General features: G+C 43.1%; 1 protein-coding gene across 1 annotated transcript in view; it reads right to left on the bottom strand.

Moving 5' to 3' along the window:
• APBB1IP (amyloid beta precursor protein binding family B member 1 interacting protein) overlaps nt 1–17,955 on the bottom strand; it is a 99,621-nt gene that overhangs the window by 48,834 nt on the left and 32,832 nt on the right. Inside the window, exons 2-5 of the mRNA XM_074946112.1 lie at nt 13,286–13,357; nt 9,525–9,612; nt 4,596–4,885; nt 1,466–1,543 (exon numbers count right to left, since the gene is read on the bottom strand). Coding sequence (XP_074802213.1) covers nt 1,466–1,543; nt 4,596–4,885; nt 9,525–9,612; nt 13,286–13,357 — 528 coding nt within the window. The remainder of the gene's footprint in view (nt 1–1,465; nt 1,544–4,595; nt 4,886–9,524; nt 9,613–13,285; nt 13,358–17,955) is intronic.

Here is a 17,955-nt window from a genome sequence, read left to right as displayed (position 1 = left end):
AAAATTGGGAGAACTTCTCCCAATGCTGTAGCTTTAGTAAATACTCATTTTAAAATGTTTGCATACAAGACTCTGCAGCAGAGCAAATCTCTACTAAAGCAGAGGTAATACCACAGAACTAACAGCAACCAGGAAAAGTCCATACAGACTTTTGAAAAAAAGGACTTGGAAAAGAGCTCTGTGTAAGCTTGAAAGCTTGCCTCTTTCACTGACACAAGTTGGTCCAATAAAAAAATATTACCTCACCCACCTGGCCTTGGAAAAGAAAAGCACATCAAAAAGCTAAACTGTGTGTTTGCTCTGATTTCAAACCCCAAAATGTTTTTTCTAAAATAAGGAGCCCAGCTGTGGTGGAGAATATGCAGAAAGTATGTTGGACATGCATAATCTAAAACACGTTTAGGAAACAAGGGAAAGTAATGTCTGGTTCCAGTTCTTTGACTGCTCACAAATATGCCTGCAGTGCTTTACACCATTTTCACAGCTCTATGCCACATGGTGTTTAACAGCCTCTTTTTAGAAGTGAAAGAAGATTCTCTCTCTCTAATTTTGTTTTAATTTTCCTTAAACTTCATAGTATGACACTAATTACAGCACAGACGGTATTTAGCAACAGGAAGACCATCAGAGTCTAACTTCTAAAATACTCTGACTTTAAATATTTAATATCTTTCAAAAAACAAAAGATGCAAAATAAATTGTTTGCCCAAAAGGACATCACTTGTTATGCACGTAAAAGGGATAATATGGACAGCGATTATGAGCAGAGATTTCCCTTAATATGTCCTCTGGGGAGAGCGTGTGCATGTCTGTGGGAATTGTTTCAATTTAGACACCCCAAAATTCATAGGAGACCTGCACCATGTGTCCAGAGGCCCTATAGGCTCTGGTCTCTGGCAGCCTCCTCCCCTCATGCCTTACTCAAACTGGATTGTAAGGGTACAAAGCTGAACAACTGCAGCTCCTGTTGAGTTCAACTGGAATTCTAGGTGCTCCTGAGGGTCAGCCCCTTACTGTACTGCCTATATCTCAAAGTGCCATTAGGGGATTTAGCAATGCAACTCCATTGGAGCGATCTGGCGAAATCCATACACACTGCTTTGGAAAAGTACAGGTTAAAATTTTTGGTATCAGCTTAGGGTGATTGAATAATATTTGGTCATAGGTTCCAATTCCTTAAAACAGATTATAAGGATATGGGCTTTGTTCAGATAATGGAACTAAGAATTAAAACCTTTCTCAGTGCTTTCAGAGGTAGAGTGATAGAATATTGTTTCTCTGGTACATGACGTAAAGTACGAATACGAGATAGTGCTAAATGTACATTTTAAAATGTACAAAAAATAAAGGAAGGATATGAAGACTAACATTATAAACAATGTATTACAATGAACTCTGACATACATACATATACACACACACTCAATTGTATGTTAAGTTAGAATTTCAATATTTTAAGTCCTACCTTTTTAACCTTCGCTTCCTTCAGTTTTTCCAATGCAAGTTTAATCTTGTCGGCTTTTGCTTGTGCCTCTAGATCTTCCTGAAATAACAGCAAGATATTCAGTAAGCTTTCTGTTAAATAAATTAACAAAGTGCCATGTTTACATGCAAATACCTGTTCATAGTTATTTATACCAACATCACAAGGCCTATCAAGGGAAACTTCATTGGCGCAGGTGCCAGCTACAGGAAATCAATGGACACTGATGGCTTAGCCCCCGTTTGCCCCAAACTTAATTCTGATTCACAAGACAAAGGCTCTCTGTTGCCCAGCCATGGATCTCTTACAGGATAGTGAGATGATTTGGGCAATGCCTCACAGATTGCTGTAGAACATGGAGACAGGTCTCCCCTATGCTCTCATGGAGATAACTAACATACAGTAGGTGTGGCAGTAAGGTCTGAACTGAACTTGTACAAAGAAAAAGGTGATTGCACCTCGGGAGGCAGTCTGGCTGCTGAATGACACAGTATTGTGGACAGTAGCATGGAATAGCAAACTCACTGCCTCTCAATTTATGCCTTTTAGGGCTCAGAGAACATGCAATTCCAGGATCATATCGACCACCTTGTTTGCAACCACGTCATGCACAATTTGAATCCCAAGTCACTGTAACAGCTAGAAGTGCCTGTTTTCCTTTATGGGTGATATAAAGATTGGGACTGTTTCTCTCCAACATGGACCTTCCAACAGTTCTCCATGCCTTCGTCACCTCGCAAGTAGATTATTGTAATGTATCTTTATAAGGGGCTACACTTAGGTTAGTGACCACCTGTGAATTCTGAGATCATGATGGGCTACTAATGCAACACTGAGACCTCGGTTTCCCTCAAGATCCTCTGCCAATTCCCCAAATTCAGGGCTGCCTCTCTTCAGTTTTCCCCCTTCTCCTTGCCCTCAAGGAAGAGTCTCTAATTTGAAGTCACTGGTGATCTTTTCCTACCTCCATGACTTCTTTCTGAAGGGGTGGATGTTTACTTGCTATGACAACTGGAGCCAAATCCAGCTTCCAATCAGAAAACATTGGGAGGCAGTTTCTGTCCTAGTGCACTACTGAACATGCTAGATCATCTCAAAGAAAATACTCACTGACTAAGACAGTAAAGCAAACATCCATGTTTAATCAATTCTTTCCCATTCCTTTTGTGCAGTGTTTCCCTCTGGTATTGACACTGCCATTCAGTTAATAGCAATATATGACAATATTGCATGTGGACAGCAAGCCTCGCAATTAGGAGCATATCAAGATGTTTGCAGCATCTCACATAACGGGAGCACTCTGAACTTCAGCTAGGTCTGGGGAGGCAGGCAGTGTTTTTGTGCAGCTGCATCTGTGACCAGGAGGCCAATTAAGGACGTAACTGTGCTTAGATTCCTTTAGACTATCATCCCCATTTGCTTGCAGAGCGTTGGAGATTACTGGGAACAGTGGCTGGAGATCTGACCTAGCACACAATCTCATAGGAACTCTTTTCATTTGGGGAAAGAAGAGGGTGAAGGAAATGTCTTGCATCCTTCTGTGATGGGGTGTTCATCCCACACAAGGCAGAACAGATTAAATTAAGTTAATTAACCTGATAGACTGTACCTGGGGGGAGCTAGGGATTGAAAGGCTGATTGATGATGGAGCCCAGTGGAGAAGGAACAGGTGGGGCTGGTATAAAGCCAGGAAGTTGGCAGCAGAAAGGGACTGCAGAGGAAGTAGGTTGCTGTGACTCCTGGGAGTAGGGTGGGGTGGATTTGAGGCTTAAGAGCTAAGTAGTCTGCTGTTATTCCCGGAGAGGGGGGAGCCAGAAGCTGAAGGAAGGAATCCAAGGAAAGAGTAACAGGGTCCGAGGGAAAACAGACCAAAGTTTCTGCACATAGGGTCCCTGGACTGGAACCTAGAGTAGAGGGTGGGCCTAGGTCCCCCTATCAGCCACTGGGGGAAGTGGGGCAGACTAAGCAGTAGAGCAGAAGACTGCTGATACCCCAGAAGGAGAGGACTACAGTGACTGCGTCAGAGGGGCAAGTCATGAAGAGAGGGTCACAGGGAAAGAGGCGCCAGGGAGCATTAATGAGTGGCAGAAGGGGGTGTTGGACCTGGAAGGAGCTAATCCCTACAGGAGGAGGTGCCCTAGTGGTGAGTAGATCCAGTGACACATTCCCTAAAGAATTCCTGTTAAGTCCAAGCCTCTGCTGTTGTGGCCCAAAGATCTTATTTTCTCTTCCAGCCATGAATACCTTAGGATGTTCCACAGTGGAGGATTATCCACAGGGAAGCTATCATTGGGGATCTCAAACCAAAGAATTAGAGCCCGATCCAAAAACCCACGGAAGTGGATGGACTATCATGCACTGACTTCAATTGCCTTTGGATCAGGTCATCAGTGAACGTGGAGTCTGCTCAAGCAATGGTCTCCCCAAAATAGGATGGAGGTATGTTTGTAGGTCAGCAAGTGAAGCTTGTCCTAATAGTGCATCTTCTGTATTTGTTTATGTATTTTAAATAAAGGAGTTCAGTTTTCAAAGCTAGCTGGCTGCTGCCTTTCACACACACTGAAATTACTCCAAAATTCAAAAGTAATTTTAAAACAAGTAACCATCTTTGAGGTAGAGAAAAGCAAAGAGTGAAGGTCCTCCCACATGTTTACAGCTTTCATTCTTCAGACAGCGTGCCTATCTCCCCACACAGCAATTGCAAGTCAGTTCTATCCCTCTAACTGCCTGTGTGTCTGATCAATGAGCTCCCAGAAACACTGAGATTCTCCTTTACAAGCCAGAATGCGATCATGGCCACAGGCTTTGCAGGTCCCAAAGGTGACCTTTGCCTCTATATAGCAGCTATCAAAACTTTCCTAAATTGTACTAACGTGTATTCAATTATGAACAGTGTCATTGTAGGCTATTTCATGCCAAGTTGGAATGGACCATGGCTATTGTTATTGCCTGCTCTGTAATGGGCATCTAACATTCAACAGTTTATGGTTGTTTTACTGCTAACATTTAAGTTCATTGATGGCTATTCTTCCTCATTCCTACTCAAACAGCCGCTACACAATTACAGCACAAGGTATGGGGATGTTTGGTACAAGGTTCCTTCAGTGCTTACCTGAGTGAGTGGTTCAGGAGGAGGCGGTGGTAGTGGGAGGTTGAAATCAGGATCTGGAGGTGGAGGGGGCAAGTCATCCTCAAAACATTCAGTGGTAGTAACAGGGACATTTGATTTATAACCAGAAGAAGCAGCAGCACAAACACCTGTTGAAGGCTGAGTGACTGCACTTTGTGGGTAGTGAGAAGTTTTCTGTGCTTGTAATGTCTTCTGTTCAACTTCACTTAGGTCTGCTACCAGATCAGCCATTAAAGCATCCAAGTCATTGTCCTCCAGTGCACTTAATGATTCTGTTAAGAAACGCCCCCCCACAAAATACTTTAGAGAGTGGATGACATGAAAAACAGTTTGCACTCAGTTCAATGAAAACTAAATTGCAGAGGAGGATGCTAATTGTAGAGGTTAAGGGAAAAGGGACAATTTTAAAGAGGGAGACTTTCATTTGGATTCTACGGAACAGGTGTATTTTTGGGGATAATTATTAAGCTGATCATGCTCCAAGATAGACTAGAAGGGAACTTTCCTTGGTAAAAGAACTGTATTAGTATCTTAGGCTTTGTCTGCGCAGGAAATGCTCTCACACCGACGTAGCTACCGCCACTCGTTGGGGGTGGTTTAATTATGCTGATGGGAGAGCGCTCTCCTGCTGGCATAGAGTGGCTACAATGAGACTGGACAGCAGCACAGCTGCAGCAGTACAGCTGTGCTGCTCTAAGGTCCATAGGGTAGAGAGCGACCCAGGCATGTGTGTGTCTGGAGCGTCAGACAAGAGGGCCTACAGACAGCAGGCCCTCATGTAACCAAGCAGCCGAGAACCAGCCCAAAGCCTGGGAGAGACAGACCACTGACTGGGGACATCCCAGCACAGAAGTCAGGAGAAGCACTGTGCTAGGAAGGAATCACCTGAGACGGACAAACCGGAGCCAGACCTAGCATCTCTGTTGCCCAGAGTTGCACAGGACCATGAGTAGTGCAGCTTGTGACTTTGCACTGGGAGAAGGAGGGAGGCTGTACCTAGTTAAGTGGGGAGGTTGTCACTCTGCGTGGGTTTGCAGACAGCGGCAGACAAAGGCAACAGAGGCATTTCTTGGGGAAAATTTTACTGGAGTCAAAGTTGACCAAGAGTGCCCAGGACTCCCTGTTGGACTGGAACTCTGCCCACGATTCCTGAACTCTGAGTCTAGACACCTTGCTCTGAGTCTATCCTTTTATACTGTGGTACCACTGGACCCGTGGGTTCTCATGTTGAATGTAACCCTGTTTTACCACTCCCCCTATCTTCTCCCCCAGTTGTTTTTCTCCATTCATCCCTCTGTAAATAAATATTTCCCTCTCCGTATTAGCTGTACTATCCTGGGGTATGTGTGTGTGTGTGTTTATTCCGGGGGGGGCGGGGTTTGGAACAAGTGCCTTGGGGGTGGAAGGGCGTTTCCCTGATGCGTTCCTGCGCACGCCTTTTGTTGGCCAGAGCTGCCAGCAGACTCCATCTTATCCACTAGGGTGCTAGAGTTACACTTGGTGGCCTGTATGTGGACACGCAGTACACACACACACCCCATCACTCTCCCTCTCTCCACAGCGCTCCCTCTGGACCAATCAGCAGTTGCTCGTCCTGGAACAACCTCTGCCTCAGGACCAGGTTTTAAAGGGACTGTGCTCCCTAAATCCCAAGGGGCTTACACAGGAGTAACGTCACTAAATCCATGTAGTTACACAGGTGCAAAACCAGTGTTAATGAGAGGAAATCAAGCTGTGAGGCTTTAAGCTATAAGAAAATAATATCTGAAAAGTCACATTCCCACATACTATATCAGTCGTGCAATATGCATCAGTAACTTACCACACATAAACTAATACGCAGGCCTCTGAGGACCCGTTCAATCACAGTTCAAACCATGCAATTTCTCTTTTAAGATATTTTACCAAAACAGATCTAAACATTCCACATTTGTTTTGTGTTTTCAACTCTGACACACTTAAATGAGATAATTCTTTTAACTGGAGTTTCTAGCTGAGTCAACAGCCCCCTCCTACGATTGCTTAATGTAGGCCAGAGTTAAGAGATCCTGTGGTGAGACATTAGACAGAAAGGTCTGGTTTTACCTAGTCCAGGAGCTAGTGAGTCTGGAAGAACTAGAGGGCTGTGTCTGTGTACAGTGGTTTTGCAACAGGGTTGTTTGTCCCTTTTAAGGGCTGGGGGCAGGGAGCTCCACCCCTGTTCTGGAGGGAAGCCCAGCAGTCAGGTGCTGGGAATCAGCAGACTCTACTGAGCAGCATCTACTGAATGGATGTGATTCCCGTGAGGGCTCCAGCCCCATAAGCCTGGTTGGGACCAGGAGAGAGCTGAGTCCTGCACAGATACAAATTTATATCCACAGATGCGGATATCTGAGGATAGAAATCAGTATCCCCTGAACCACAGGGCTCTCCCGGGAACTGCAGCGATGAAAGGAGCAGAACGTGGGGAGCTCTCAGGAGCCAGCAGCACCCTGTGCTGGCAGTTCCTCCCGTGTGGCTGTACCGCTCCAGCCCCGCCCCCAGGCCTGTCCTCCGGTGCAGCTGTACAGACCCCAGACAGGAGACGCAGTCACACAGACAGCTGTGTGGAAGGGACAGGGGTGGTGCTGGGGCAGTACAGCCACATGGGAGGAGCTGCTGGCGCAGAGCACTGACTTTTGGGAGTGGTGGCCCCATGTTCTGCTCCTTTCGCCTCTGCGGTTCCTGCGAGAATCCTGCGGTTCAGCGGATAGCAATTTCTGTCCGCAGCTATCCACATCCGCAGATATACAGGGCTCTACTGAGAGTATACTTTCCTGTGAAGACAGCGGAAGGCTACAAGATGGCAAATGCCCTGCGGACCCGCCTCTCCCACAGCCTGGTGAGGTCCTGACCCTTCAGCTACTGGAGGTCAGAGAGCCCCACAATCTCAGTCTAGAACAGAACTGCTGCCTTTGTTATTATTCCGTATTTCCCTTTGTCTGTATAATGAAGAATAGGCAGGGCCTTGAAGAAATGGCTACAAATGGAGCTGGGTTTGGCTGAGAGTTTCTCCCAGGCTGGCCCACTGTAGGGCCCCAATTCAAGGGAAGCACTTAAGTATATCTCTGAGCAGGGATGAATTTAAGCATGTATTTAAGGACTTTCCTGAAATGGGACCTAAATTACTTCTAAACAAGTCCTATCTTTCTTTACTGTAATAATTAGGACATTTTTGTGACATACACATTAAAACAATATACTAACCTATGTAGTTTCCAATATTCTCAAAGCTCTAGTCATATTGTTTTGTTACTGAAAAAAGGACAGATACCCATAAATACAGATTCCCTACCAGGGCCAAGCGCAAATGACATTACACAGTCTTCTTTTCCTTTCATGGATTCCATCTGTCAGACTAACATTACCAATCTTAGTTTTCAGTTTCATTAAACATTTAAATATGAAAGACATTAGGCCATGATTTCCCAAAGTGACTACTGATTTCTATTTTTGGTGTCCAACTTGAGACACCTTCACAAGCCTGACTTTCAGAAAGTGCTGAATACCCATGCTCTGAAAATCAGACCTCTTTAAGGTCAAATTGAGATACCCAAAATCATTGGTTGCTTTTGACAATCATGGATGTTTAGCTTTTTACTCCTCCACTGTTGTGGTATTTTTTAGATGTAACTGATGTCTGAATGAGCTCTCCCCTGGCATTAGTGATGAGCTGGGGGAAAAGACTTCAGGAACCGTGTTTGCATTGACATGCCTATTCTGCCTCGGTATGCAGCATGATGGAGCTGCTTTGCCAAAATGATCACCTTTGGCTGGTGTTGGGTTACAAATCACTTTAGTGCAAGAGTAATGACACGTAGTTATCCTTATTGTTTGAGTAAAGGGCAACAGAACTGTACTTAGACAGCCCTGGTTGAAGAGGTCACCCTAAACTGAACCTTACTCTCTAAGTGGTGGGTAGGGATGTCAAATCCCAGTGAAAGACAGGTGATGGGGACTTGTATTTGTATTATATTGCTATGCTACCTGGTGGTATGGACTCCACCCAAATTGTCCTAGACACCCTTTGAGCTTCCCCTCTCTAGTGTTTAGAGACAGAGCTAATCAGACTCTATTCAGAGGCATTGTTTCTGTACAGTAATTACCAGTGCTGAATCACTGATAAGAAACTCTAGGGGGTCTTAGACCTGGTGTTGGGATAGTGGTGAAAGGAAACACAATGCAGAGGCTGTACTGGCAGTGAGGTTTCCTGCTACCTGAAATCACTAAGAGCTGAAATCACTGAAGACCTGGGTTAAGCAGTGGAACCTCAGAACATGGCATTGCAGAAGTGGCAGTCAGTGTCCAACAGTGGCAGCACATGACCACCAGCAGCAAGGGCACACAGCGACCACAGAGACATTGCTTGACGCCCCCCACACCCTTTGTGGACTAGAAGGTGACCCCTGTGACCACACCTCTGAACTCTGGGTCTTCGCTAACCAAGGACAGCCACATGCATGGAGGATGGGGGAGTGATGTGTTAAAGGCACATTCGTTTGTCAGACTTTCCCACCACAAAGTGGGAAACTGAGGCAAAGGACACCGCCCCATGCACTGTGGGGCTGGGATTCTGCTTATGGTGGCATGCTTTTGAACATGGTTGTGGGGTTTTCCCAAACTATTGCTCGGTTCCCTTTTCCTTTTATTAAAAGTTCTCTTTTGTTACCCAGACTCAGTGCTTGGGAGAGGGGAAGTATGGTCTCTTAGAGGTGCCAAGGACTGGTGGTAAATTTTCTCAGATTACTGGGTTGGGGCTCGAGCTGATTCTATTTTGTATTGTTAAGAGGGACTCCTAGATACAGAACCTGGCCCTTGTTGCTGCTGATTCCAACTGGCAGAAGGCTGACAAACACATCACAGCAACACTACATAATCCTTCCAATCACTTACCATTTAAATCTTTAAAGCCAACTGTAAAGTTATATTCTTTATTAGATTCTTTGGGGGATGGAGGCTGGACAGTTTCCACTTCTAAACTCTGTGGAGATGGAAAAAAAAGAAAGGCGCTGATGATATAATTATCATTAAGATACTAATATTTACTGACGACGTTCCCTCTAAGCTGCACAGCCGTGCGGCTGGCTATCAAGGGCCACTCAGGCATGCAGCAGGGAGAGGGGCCTCTCCCCTGGCCCTGGATCTGCCACTGTAGGGAGAGGCACTCTCTCCCAGCCCCAGGCTGCTGTGGCGAGAGAGGGCTGAGGGGAGTCCTCTCTCCCCGCCGCAGCCCCAGGGAAGCCTGCACCCCAAACCCTTCATCCCCAGCCCCAACCCAGAGCCCGCACTCCCAACCGGAGTCCTCACCCCAACCTTATGCCCCAGCCCTGAGCACCCTCCCATACCCCAAACCTCTCATCCCCAGCCCCACCCCAGAGCCCACACCCCCAGTCAGAGCCCTCACCCCCTCCCACACCTCAACCCTCTGCCCCAGCCCTGAGCTCCCTCTCACACTCCAAACCCCTCGGCCCCACCTCAGTCATACATCACCTCCGTATTGATGCACATAACAAAATTCATTCTGCACATGGATGTAAAAAATTAGAGGGAACATTGTTTACTGACCAGGTTACACTGATAATTATTCTAACAAACTCAGTTCTTCCCTCAAGAAACAGAAACCCACATACTAGTGTGTTGGTCTTGTTTACTCCATGATGTTTTCTATGGGTGAATGGCTTCTTTAAAGGGAGAATTTCTCTAGCCTGCAGTTTGTTCCTAAGAATGCAGGTTGGGGACTGGTGCTTTAGAAAACTATGAGAAGCATACAAAATTAAGGCAAGGAAAGAGGATTCCTCTCTGTAATTCCCACTGACGAAATAGTTGGCTCTAGCAGCTGAATGATCCCAGAAGTGTTTATATTTACTAGGTTGTCTGAAACTGGTGATAATTTTCCATAAAAATATTAATACAAACTCTTTTTTACTAGTTCATTTCTTATGATTTCCCAACCCCACAATGTTAGTTTCTTATGAACTTGTGCAAAGCTGAAAATGTGAACTCAAAATGTCACTTCTGCATTATGACTAGTCACACTTGCAAAAATAGAGAAGGTGTGAATAGGGAAAGGAAGGAAATAAACACATAAGATAATTTCACAAGACCAGATAAAAGGAATTAAAGAAAGGAGTTTATATACAAAATAGAGAAGACAAAAATGGCAATCATGGCCCCTGATCCAGCAAAGCACTTACTACTGGCCTGCTTTACCTTAAGCATTTTCTTAAGTGTTTTGCTGGATCAGCGCTCAAATGCATAAAGGAAATGTTTTAATTTTTTTTTTTAAAGACAGGAAATGGTATTTCATACTGGTCAGAAAGGAAAACTGAAAAGAGTGGAAGTACAAGCAAACTGAAAAAGACAAATCAAAGGACAACAAGGACAAGTGCAGAGTCCTGTACTTAGTATGGAAGAATCCCATGCACTGCTACAGACTAGGGACCGAGCGACTAGGCAACAGTTCTGCAGAAAAGGGCCTAGGGGTTACAGTGGACGAGAAGCTGGATATGCGTCAGTGTGCTCTTGTTGCCAAGAGGGCTAATGGCATTTTGGGCTGTATAAGTAGGGGCATTGCCAGCAGACCAAGGGACGTGATCATTCCCCTCTATTCGGCATTGGTGAGGCCTCATCTGGAGTCTTGGGCCCCAAACTACAAGAAGGATATAGAAAAATTGGAAAGCGTCCAGCGGAGGGCAACAAAAATGATTAGGGGGCTGGAGCACATGACTTATGCGGAGAGGCTGAGGGAACTGGGATTATTTAGTCTGCAGAAGAGAAAAACTAGGGGGGATTTGATAGCTGCTTTCAACTACCTGAAAGGGGGGTTCCAAAGAGGATGGATCCAGACTGTTCTCAGCGGTGGCAGATGACAGAACAAGGAGTAATAGTCTCAAGTTGCAGTGGGGGAGGTTTAGGTTGGATATTAGGAAAAACTTTTTCACTAGGAGGGTGGTGAAGCACTGGAATGGGTTACCTAGGGAGGTGGTGGAATCTCCTTCCTGAGAGATTTTAAGGTCAGGCTTGACAAAGCCCTGGCTGGGATGATTTAGTTGGGGATTGGTCCTGCTTTGAGCAGGGGGTTGGACTAGATGACCTCCTGAGGTCCCTTCCAACCCTGATATTCTATGATTCTATGAAAGAGAAAACAATGGATGTACAGAAAAGTAGTTAAAAATTAAACATGAAGAGATAGTATAAATGAGAATCAGCCCTTTCTGTCTAAGGCCTGTTTATCCTGTGAATGTGCCATACCTACATCTACGTTCTGGCTTGTTTACACTGCCAGAGTGGTATAGAGAGACCTTAGTATAAATGAGAATAAAGGCCCAAAGACAGTAATAAAAGGAAAGAAAAAATACAATTCACAGAATAGTTTAGGGAAATAAGAAGCTAGAAGAAACAGTTCTTAGAAAAAGTTCTAAGAAAAACAGGGGGAATATGAGGAAGACATAAAGTAAATTTTAATACAAAGCAAAAGTAGTTCTTCTTTTATATTTCAATATTTTACTATGAAACTAATTACTCTAAAAGACCCTGTTCTCAATTATAACTAAAGCTGTTAAAAAGTCAGAAAGCTAACAGGGAACCAAGTGTTTTGGTTTTGATAGCCAAGACGGTCATATTAAATCATGTTTTCCTCTAGGCTTTCAAGATGCTTCAAGCAGAATTCCTATTCAGTGTCACAAAATGTTTGGACTTGAATTTGGCAGACTGGGGTTCAACAAACAGAAAGACTTCAGAACTAGAGGCTTTAAGTAGGGCACCTCGAACAAAATTCCAGATGACAGTTTAAGTGTTTCAATTAAGCATAATTTAATTTAAAACAAATTTAATGAGTATAACAAGTTTTTGGTTACGAATTCTTCCTCAATCTTACCAGTTTTGGTGTAGGAAATCTTCCAAGGTCTTGGGTTTAGAAAGAGACTCATGTTGTTTTAAAGTTTCTTCCAGAACAATATTTCGTATACACATATTTCCTAATACCATCAGTGTTGTGCCATTCATATTTTGGCACATGTGGTGATGAATCACTATGCTAGATGTCTTTCAAATAGTCAACAAATTAGTAAAAAACATTTTTGTCTTCATTTTCATAGTTTATAGTTCACTCAGTTTAGCTTTTATAATTGTGAAATCCTCATCACTGGAGGTTTGCAAAAACAGACAGGGATGGTTTAGGTTTACTTGGTCCTGCCACAGCACACAGGGCAGGACTCGATGACTTCTCAAGGTCCCTTCCAGCCCTACATTTCTAGAATTCTGTGCTTCAACAGGTTACAGTTCATTTAAACATGAACGCAAAATGTTCATCCATGGTGATTCAGATGCAAACTCTTCTTGTTTCCATAGCAAAACAATTGTACATTCTGGGGCTAAGTCTACTAGGAATCTGGATTAACTTTTTGAAAAAGGCCTCTGATATCATGTTAGAGCTGTTTCATGTTCTAGTCTACTATAATGTCACTTTTGTCATTGCGCAGGCAACATGATTTAGAGAAAATCAGTTTTAAGTCACTTTCAAAAGACTACCTGTATTTATTCAGTAGGAAGGTGCAGTGAGTAGTTGCAGAGGAATAAGGAAGGTAAGGCGTTCTCCTTGTTTCCCTCCCTTATAGTAATTTCTCTTATCCCTTGTTTTCAACCAGATTACTTACCTGCGTCAGCAGGTCCATTTCCCCCAGTAAATTGCTGAACATTTCATCTATATCATCACATGTCTGCTCCATCTGAAAAGAAATAAACCCATGGACAAGAACATCAGCATTAGTCTGTTTAAAACTTTGGAAGCAATTCTATAAACACAGAAAAAAAAACAACTTCATCCAGTTAATTTCTTACAAAGCCTTTCCAATTTATATTAAAAAAAACCCAGTTTCTTATTCATGATAATTTAGCAGATAAATCTTTAAATAATTTAGAAATAATTGATTAATTAGGACTCTGATCCTGCATATTCTTAAGCAAATACTTAATTTTATGCTCTTGAGTAGTTTCATCAGTCTCGGTGCTCAATGTATAATCTATATTTGATTAAAAGTCACCAGGTAATAAATCTGCACCTTAAACAACTAAAACTGAGTCGAGAGAGAGGGAGAGAAAAACTGAAAATTTGAGGCTGACAAACTCCTGAACACACAGTGTGAAGATTTCAGTCCTTGGCTTAAACCACTGTAACTACAAGATTTTAGCTGGGCTGTTTTCTAGTACAAGGACTGGATACGGTTTGATCCACCTAATTTTTTGTCTTGATATTTCTCCCTATGTTAAACCAAACATTTCTTTATTTGAGATACCTCTGGTCTTACACTGTTGGGTGTTTATTGCAGACCATCAAAGACAGAGACAATGCAGTTGCTTCTGAGATACAGGAATATGCTAAAAGGTACTTGACCTGGGAGCCTGGCAAATTGCACTCTCTCACTTACGGGCTCAAGCCTGCAAGGTGCTGAATACTCTGGAACTGATCCCACAAAACATTTAAACACTTGCTGAGCTGTAAGCATGTGAGTAGTTCCATTGACTTCAGTAGGAGCTCATGCACTTTAATGTCTTGCAGGATGGGGCAAAAGTGCTCAGTACGTCACAAGACCAATGAGCTCTCTAGATGTGGTCAGCAAGGGACATGGAGAAAGCCTGGTGATTGCAAGGAGTGGCAGGAAAAGGGGACCGGAGGTTGCACCAGTCTTTAAGCACTTAATTTTACAGAGCACCTAGAGTCATAACTATTCCATAATTATACAATAAATACCCTTTTCCTGAGAATTACTTGGTAATTTTACTTGGTTACTGAACTGTACTAAAACTAATGGAGGCTGGGATTTTTAAAAGAGCCTTAGGGAGCTAAGCCCCTGCAGGTCCCATTAAATCCCTAACTCCCTTAGGTGTCTCTAAAAATCCCAGCTGAAAGCAAAGGACTGTGAACCTAAAAGATTCTGGTTTCTAATCTGGCCTGAGTTCCTGATTCACTGTTGTGTGAGCTTGGGTAAACCAGTGATCTGCTTGTGTCTCATTCAATCCAGCTGGAAACAGCACAGCAAAACAAAGGCCCTTACTGCAAATCAGATGCTGTATCTGAGCTCAGCTTTCCTAAGGGAAAATACATATAAGAAGTCACTGAGAATCTTGAAAATTTTTGATTTTATGGTACTTGTGTATTATTATTTTTGGAAGGCAAAAATTAATGTCACTATCCTGAGAGTGCATGGCACTGACTATGTACATACAGGGTAAATAGTTAGAGTGGTCAGTAATTAAACAATTCTTACCTGCTTAATTGCCCTGCATAAAATAAAGCAACATCAGGTCCTAGGTAAATGTTGTAATTTGTGGGGACTTCTGGCACTTCTTCAAAACTGTGATGGAACCTGAGGATGCCGCAGCCTCCGTCCTCCTAGCTCCCTTTAACCACCCACACTAAAGGTTCCTGTGTATCACAACTCATCCAATGAGGCTTCCTTTTAACTTGACTGCCCCACTGGCACTCAGTACTCAGCCAGAAAGGTCTCTAGTAGAGCAACATGAGCCGCTCTGCCTACCTCCCTTGGGCCCTCTGGCATGGGGATAAAGACGATTGTCCCTCCCCTTATGTCATCATTTGCACATTCTGTAATCTGGTGTAAAATGCTATAGTCATCTAGTAGTTTTACACCTACTTTGGACTCTTTGCACTAGTGTAAATAGCTAAACAGGGCAACAGAAAATCTGTCCAGGTACATGCACAGTGTTCTGAGGTCTTACCAACCCAAGGGAACCCAAGATTGGGAACTGGACTCAGAGCTTCTGCACATCAGTGCAAAATTTCACTACTCAGCCATCTGGTACACCAGATATAGTTTAATAATCAACGGAGACGTCTGTAACTTGATTGTCCTTTTGTATACTGTATACACAGTTACTTTGACTACATAAAAATATTTTGTACGATTTAAATACCAAATGACTGCTTATATAGGGAGCAATGCTTAGGCACCATGGTTCTAGGAGCTTGATAATACTTATGGATAGATACAGACGCTTGGCAATGATCTACAAGATTGAGATGTAGTATTAGACATGTAAGCACACATATCAGTTCAAAGTGGATGTTTTTATTACATTACAAACTTTCAGATTTGATTTTGTTTTCCTTTGCTAGAAGTAATTTTTATTCTACGGAGTTAGGGAAGGAATATCAAGGAGACAATTGCCTATAATACCACTGTACAGACAAAAATAACTAATACATATATCAAGAGTTTAATTTTACATAATCACAGATTCAGGAGCAATAACCAAAGGTATGTGGAGGTTCTGTAATTTACCGGGTAGGGGTAACTGATTATTAAATCCTAATTCAGTTATTGGAACCATTAGCCTTACAGCAATAGCCAGACTCCAATTTAAGCATTTCCCATTATACTTAGGATTAGGGGAATGCAGAGTTTTCATTAAGAGACAGAGATGTGTTTGTATTTGATCAGACACAGCAAATTCATGCTTGTCATGTGATGAAAACAGAGTTGCAGTATATCACCAAATATATTGTTGGTGCTTAATAAATAACAAATTCTTCTTAATTTTCCTGTTTTCTACAATTTAGCAGGGAAGGAAAAATATCAGCTATAGGAATACCATTAACTCCATGAGCCTATTGATTTGATTTGACTTTTTAAAAACGATCTACTTATGTTTAAGGACAAGGCTTTGCTACGTCAAAATTATACTTTGCTTTTTTTAAAAAATGCACAACAGGAAGGTAAAGAGGGCAACAAGTACTTTCCAGTTGCTACAGAAGGTCTTGTCAAAAGAGGAGATTGCTTTTTTACAGTGGATGAAAGGATTAGGAGGTGAGATGGTCTAAACTCAGAAGGAGCTAATCTTGTTGAGAGTTGAACAATAGATTGGTGAAAAAAATTGATGCAAGAGAACTGGATGTTGAATTCTCCAATAGTTCACCCAATTTATCAGATTATTACCAACTCTAATATATTTAAAGCCTCTCTCTTGACTTTACATGACTGACTCTTCAGATACAATTGATTCATTGGGAAAAATAATATTGCCATTTAGAAAAGCAATGTTCAAAGAAATCTCAAAGGATTTCCACTGTAGAATGGAACTGGCTAGTCACGGCTGATTGTTACTTGATCGGTCAAATAAAGGGCATCGTAATATCAGATCATTCAAATATGATATTAAGCAAAAATGGGCAGCCCTACAAGTTCCATCTTATCTTCAAATAATGATTAGGAAGCATACCATGTCTAGCTCAGGCACCACTTTCAGTGAATAGATATTCATCATGAACACTAGACTGATTACACCGAGATAGTCATTGAGCCATCTCATTTACTAGTGTCCATATTTTTCTCTTGTATTTTTATAAATCATTCTCAGGAGAACAAAGGTAATGTTCCCATCACCAAATCTTGAGAGCAGAGATACTACTTTTAGACTAAAATATATTGAGTTATCCCTTAAACTAACACAAGTGTGCCCAAAATTCAACAATGACCTTGGTAAGGGCTAAACACGCCACTGATTTTAGACTAGAGCTGTGTGAAAAGGCTCACCAACAGCAATGGTACCATATCACAGATCTGGTCTGGAGGCTCCCATGGATTTAGCCATATTCATAGACTTGTCTATCCGTATTGATAATTGGCTGTGTGAGTGAAGAAAGAAGAGGGGGACCATGCTGCCACTCCACCTATGTCCCTGTCCACCTAGCCCTTCCCCTTTCCCTCCCCCGAGCCCTGTCTGGGATCCTTCCTGAGCTCCCAAGACTCTCACCACACCTCCAGGTACAGGTTCAGCTGTACATCCAGAGAAGGCCCAGAAAATTCCTCTACAATGGGCCCTCTGACTTTGGTGCCACTGACAACTTCATAGATGCAGTGATAGTCCGGGCTCTACGAATCCATGTTCAACAGGAACCTATGCCTGATCTTGTGGAAACAACAGATGGGACCTGTCCCCCAAACCATGATGCAAGGAACCACACAGCTAGAGGCTGCAATACAGGGACACCGGGAAGCATTGCAGTTCACTATCCGCATTTCACTCTAATCCTCAGCAAAAACTGGCTGGCATGTCATGACCTGCACATCCACTAATGAGAGCAAAAGGGAGACCCTCCAAGTCCCCAGAAAATACCAGGACTTCATTAACATCTTCTAAAAGAAAAATGCAGACCCACTGCCCCCACACCAAGACACTGACTGTCGGATAGATCTGCAACCCAGGGTCAATATGCTGTATGGCCAGATCTATGCAATCTTGGAGCTTGAACTCCTGGCCTTCGGTGAGTATATCCAGGAGAACACAGCTGAAGGGCTCATCCATT

This window comes from Natator depressus, chromosome 2 (assembly GCF_965152275.1).
Source record: "Natator depressus isolate rNatDep1 chromosome 2, rNatDep2.hap1, whole genome shotgun sequence".
NCBI lineage: Eukaryota > Metazoa > Chordata > Testudines > Cheloniidae > Natator > Natator depressus.
Note: the sequence above shows the minus strand (reverse complement) of the source record. Positions and strands in the feature narration are given on the sequence as shown.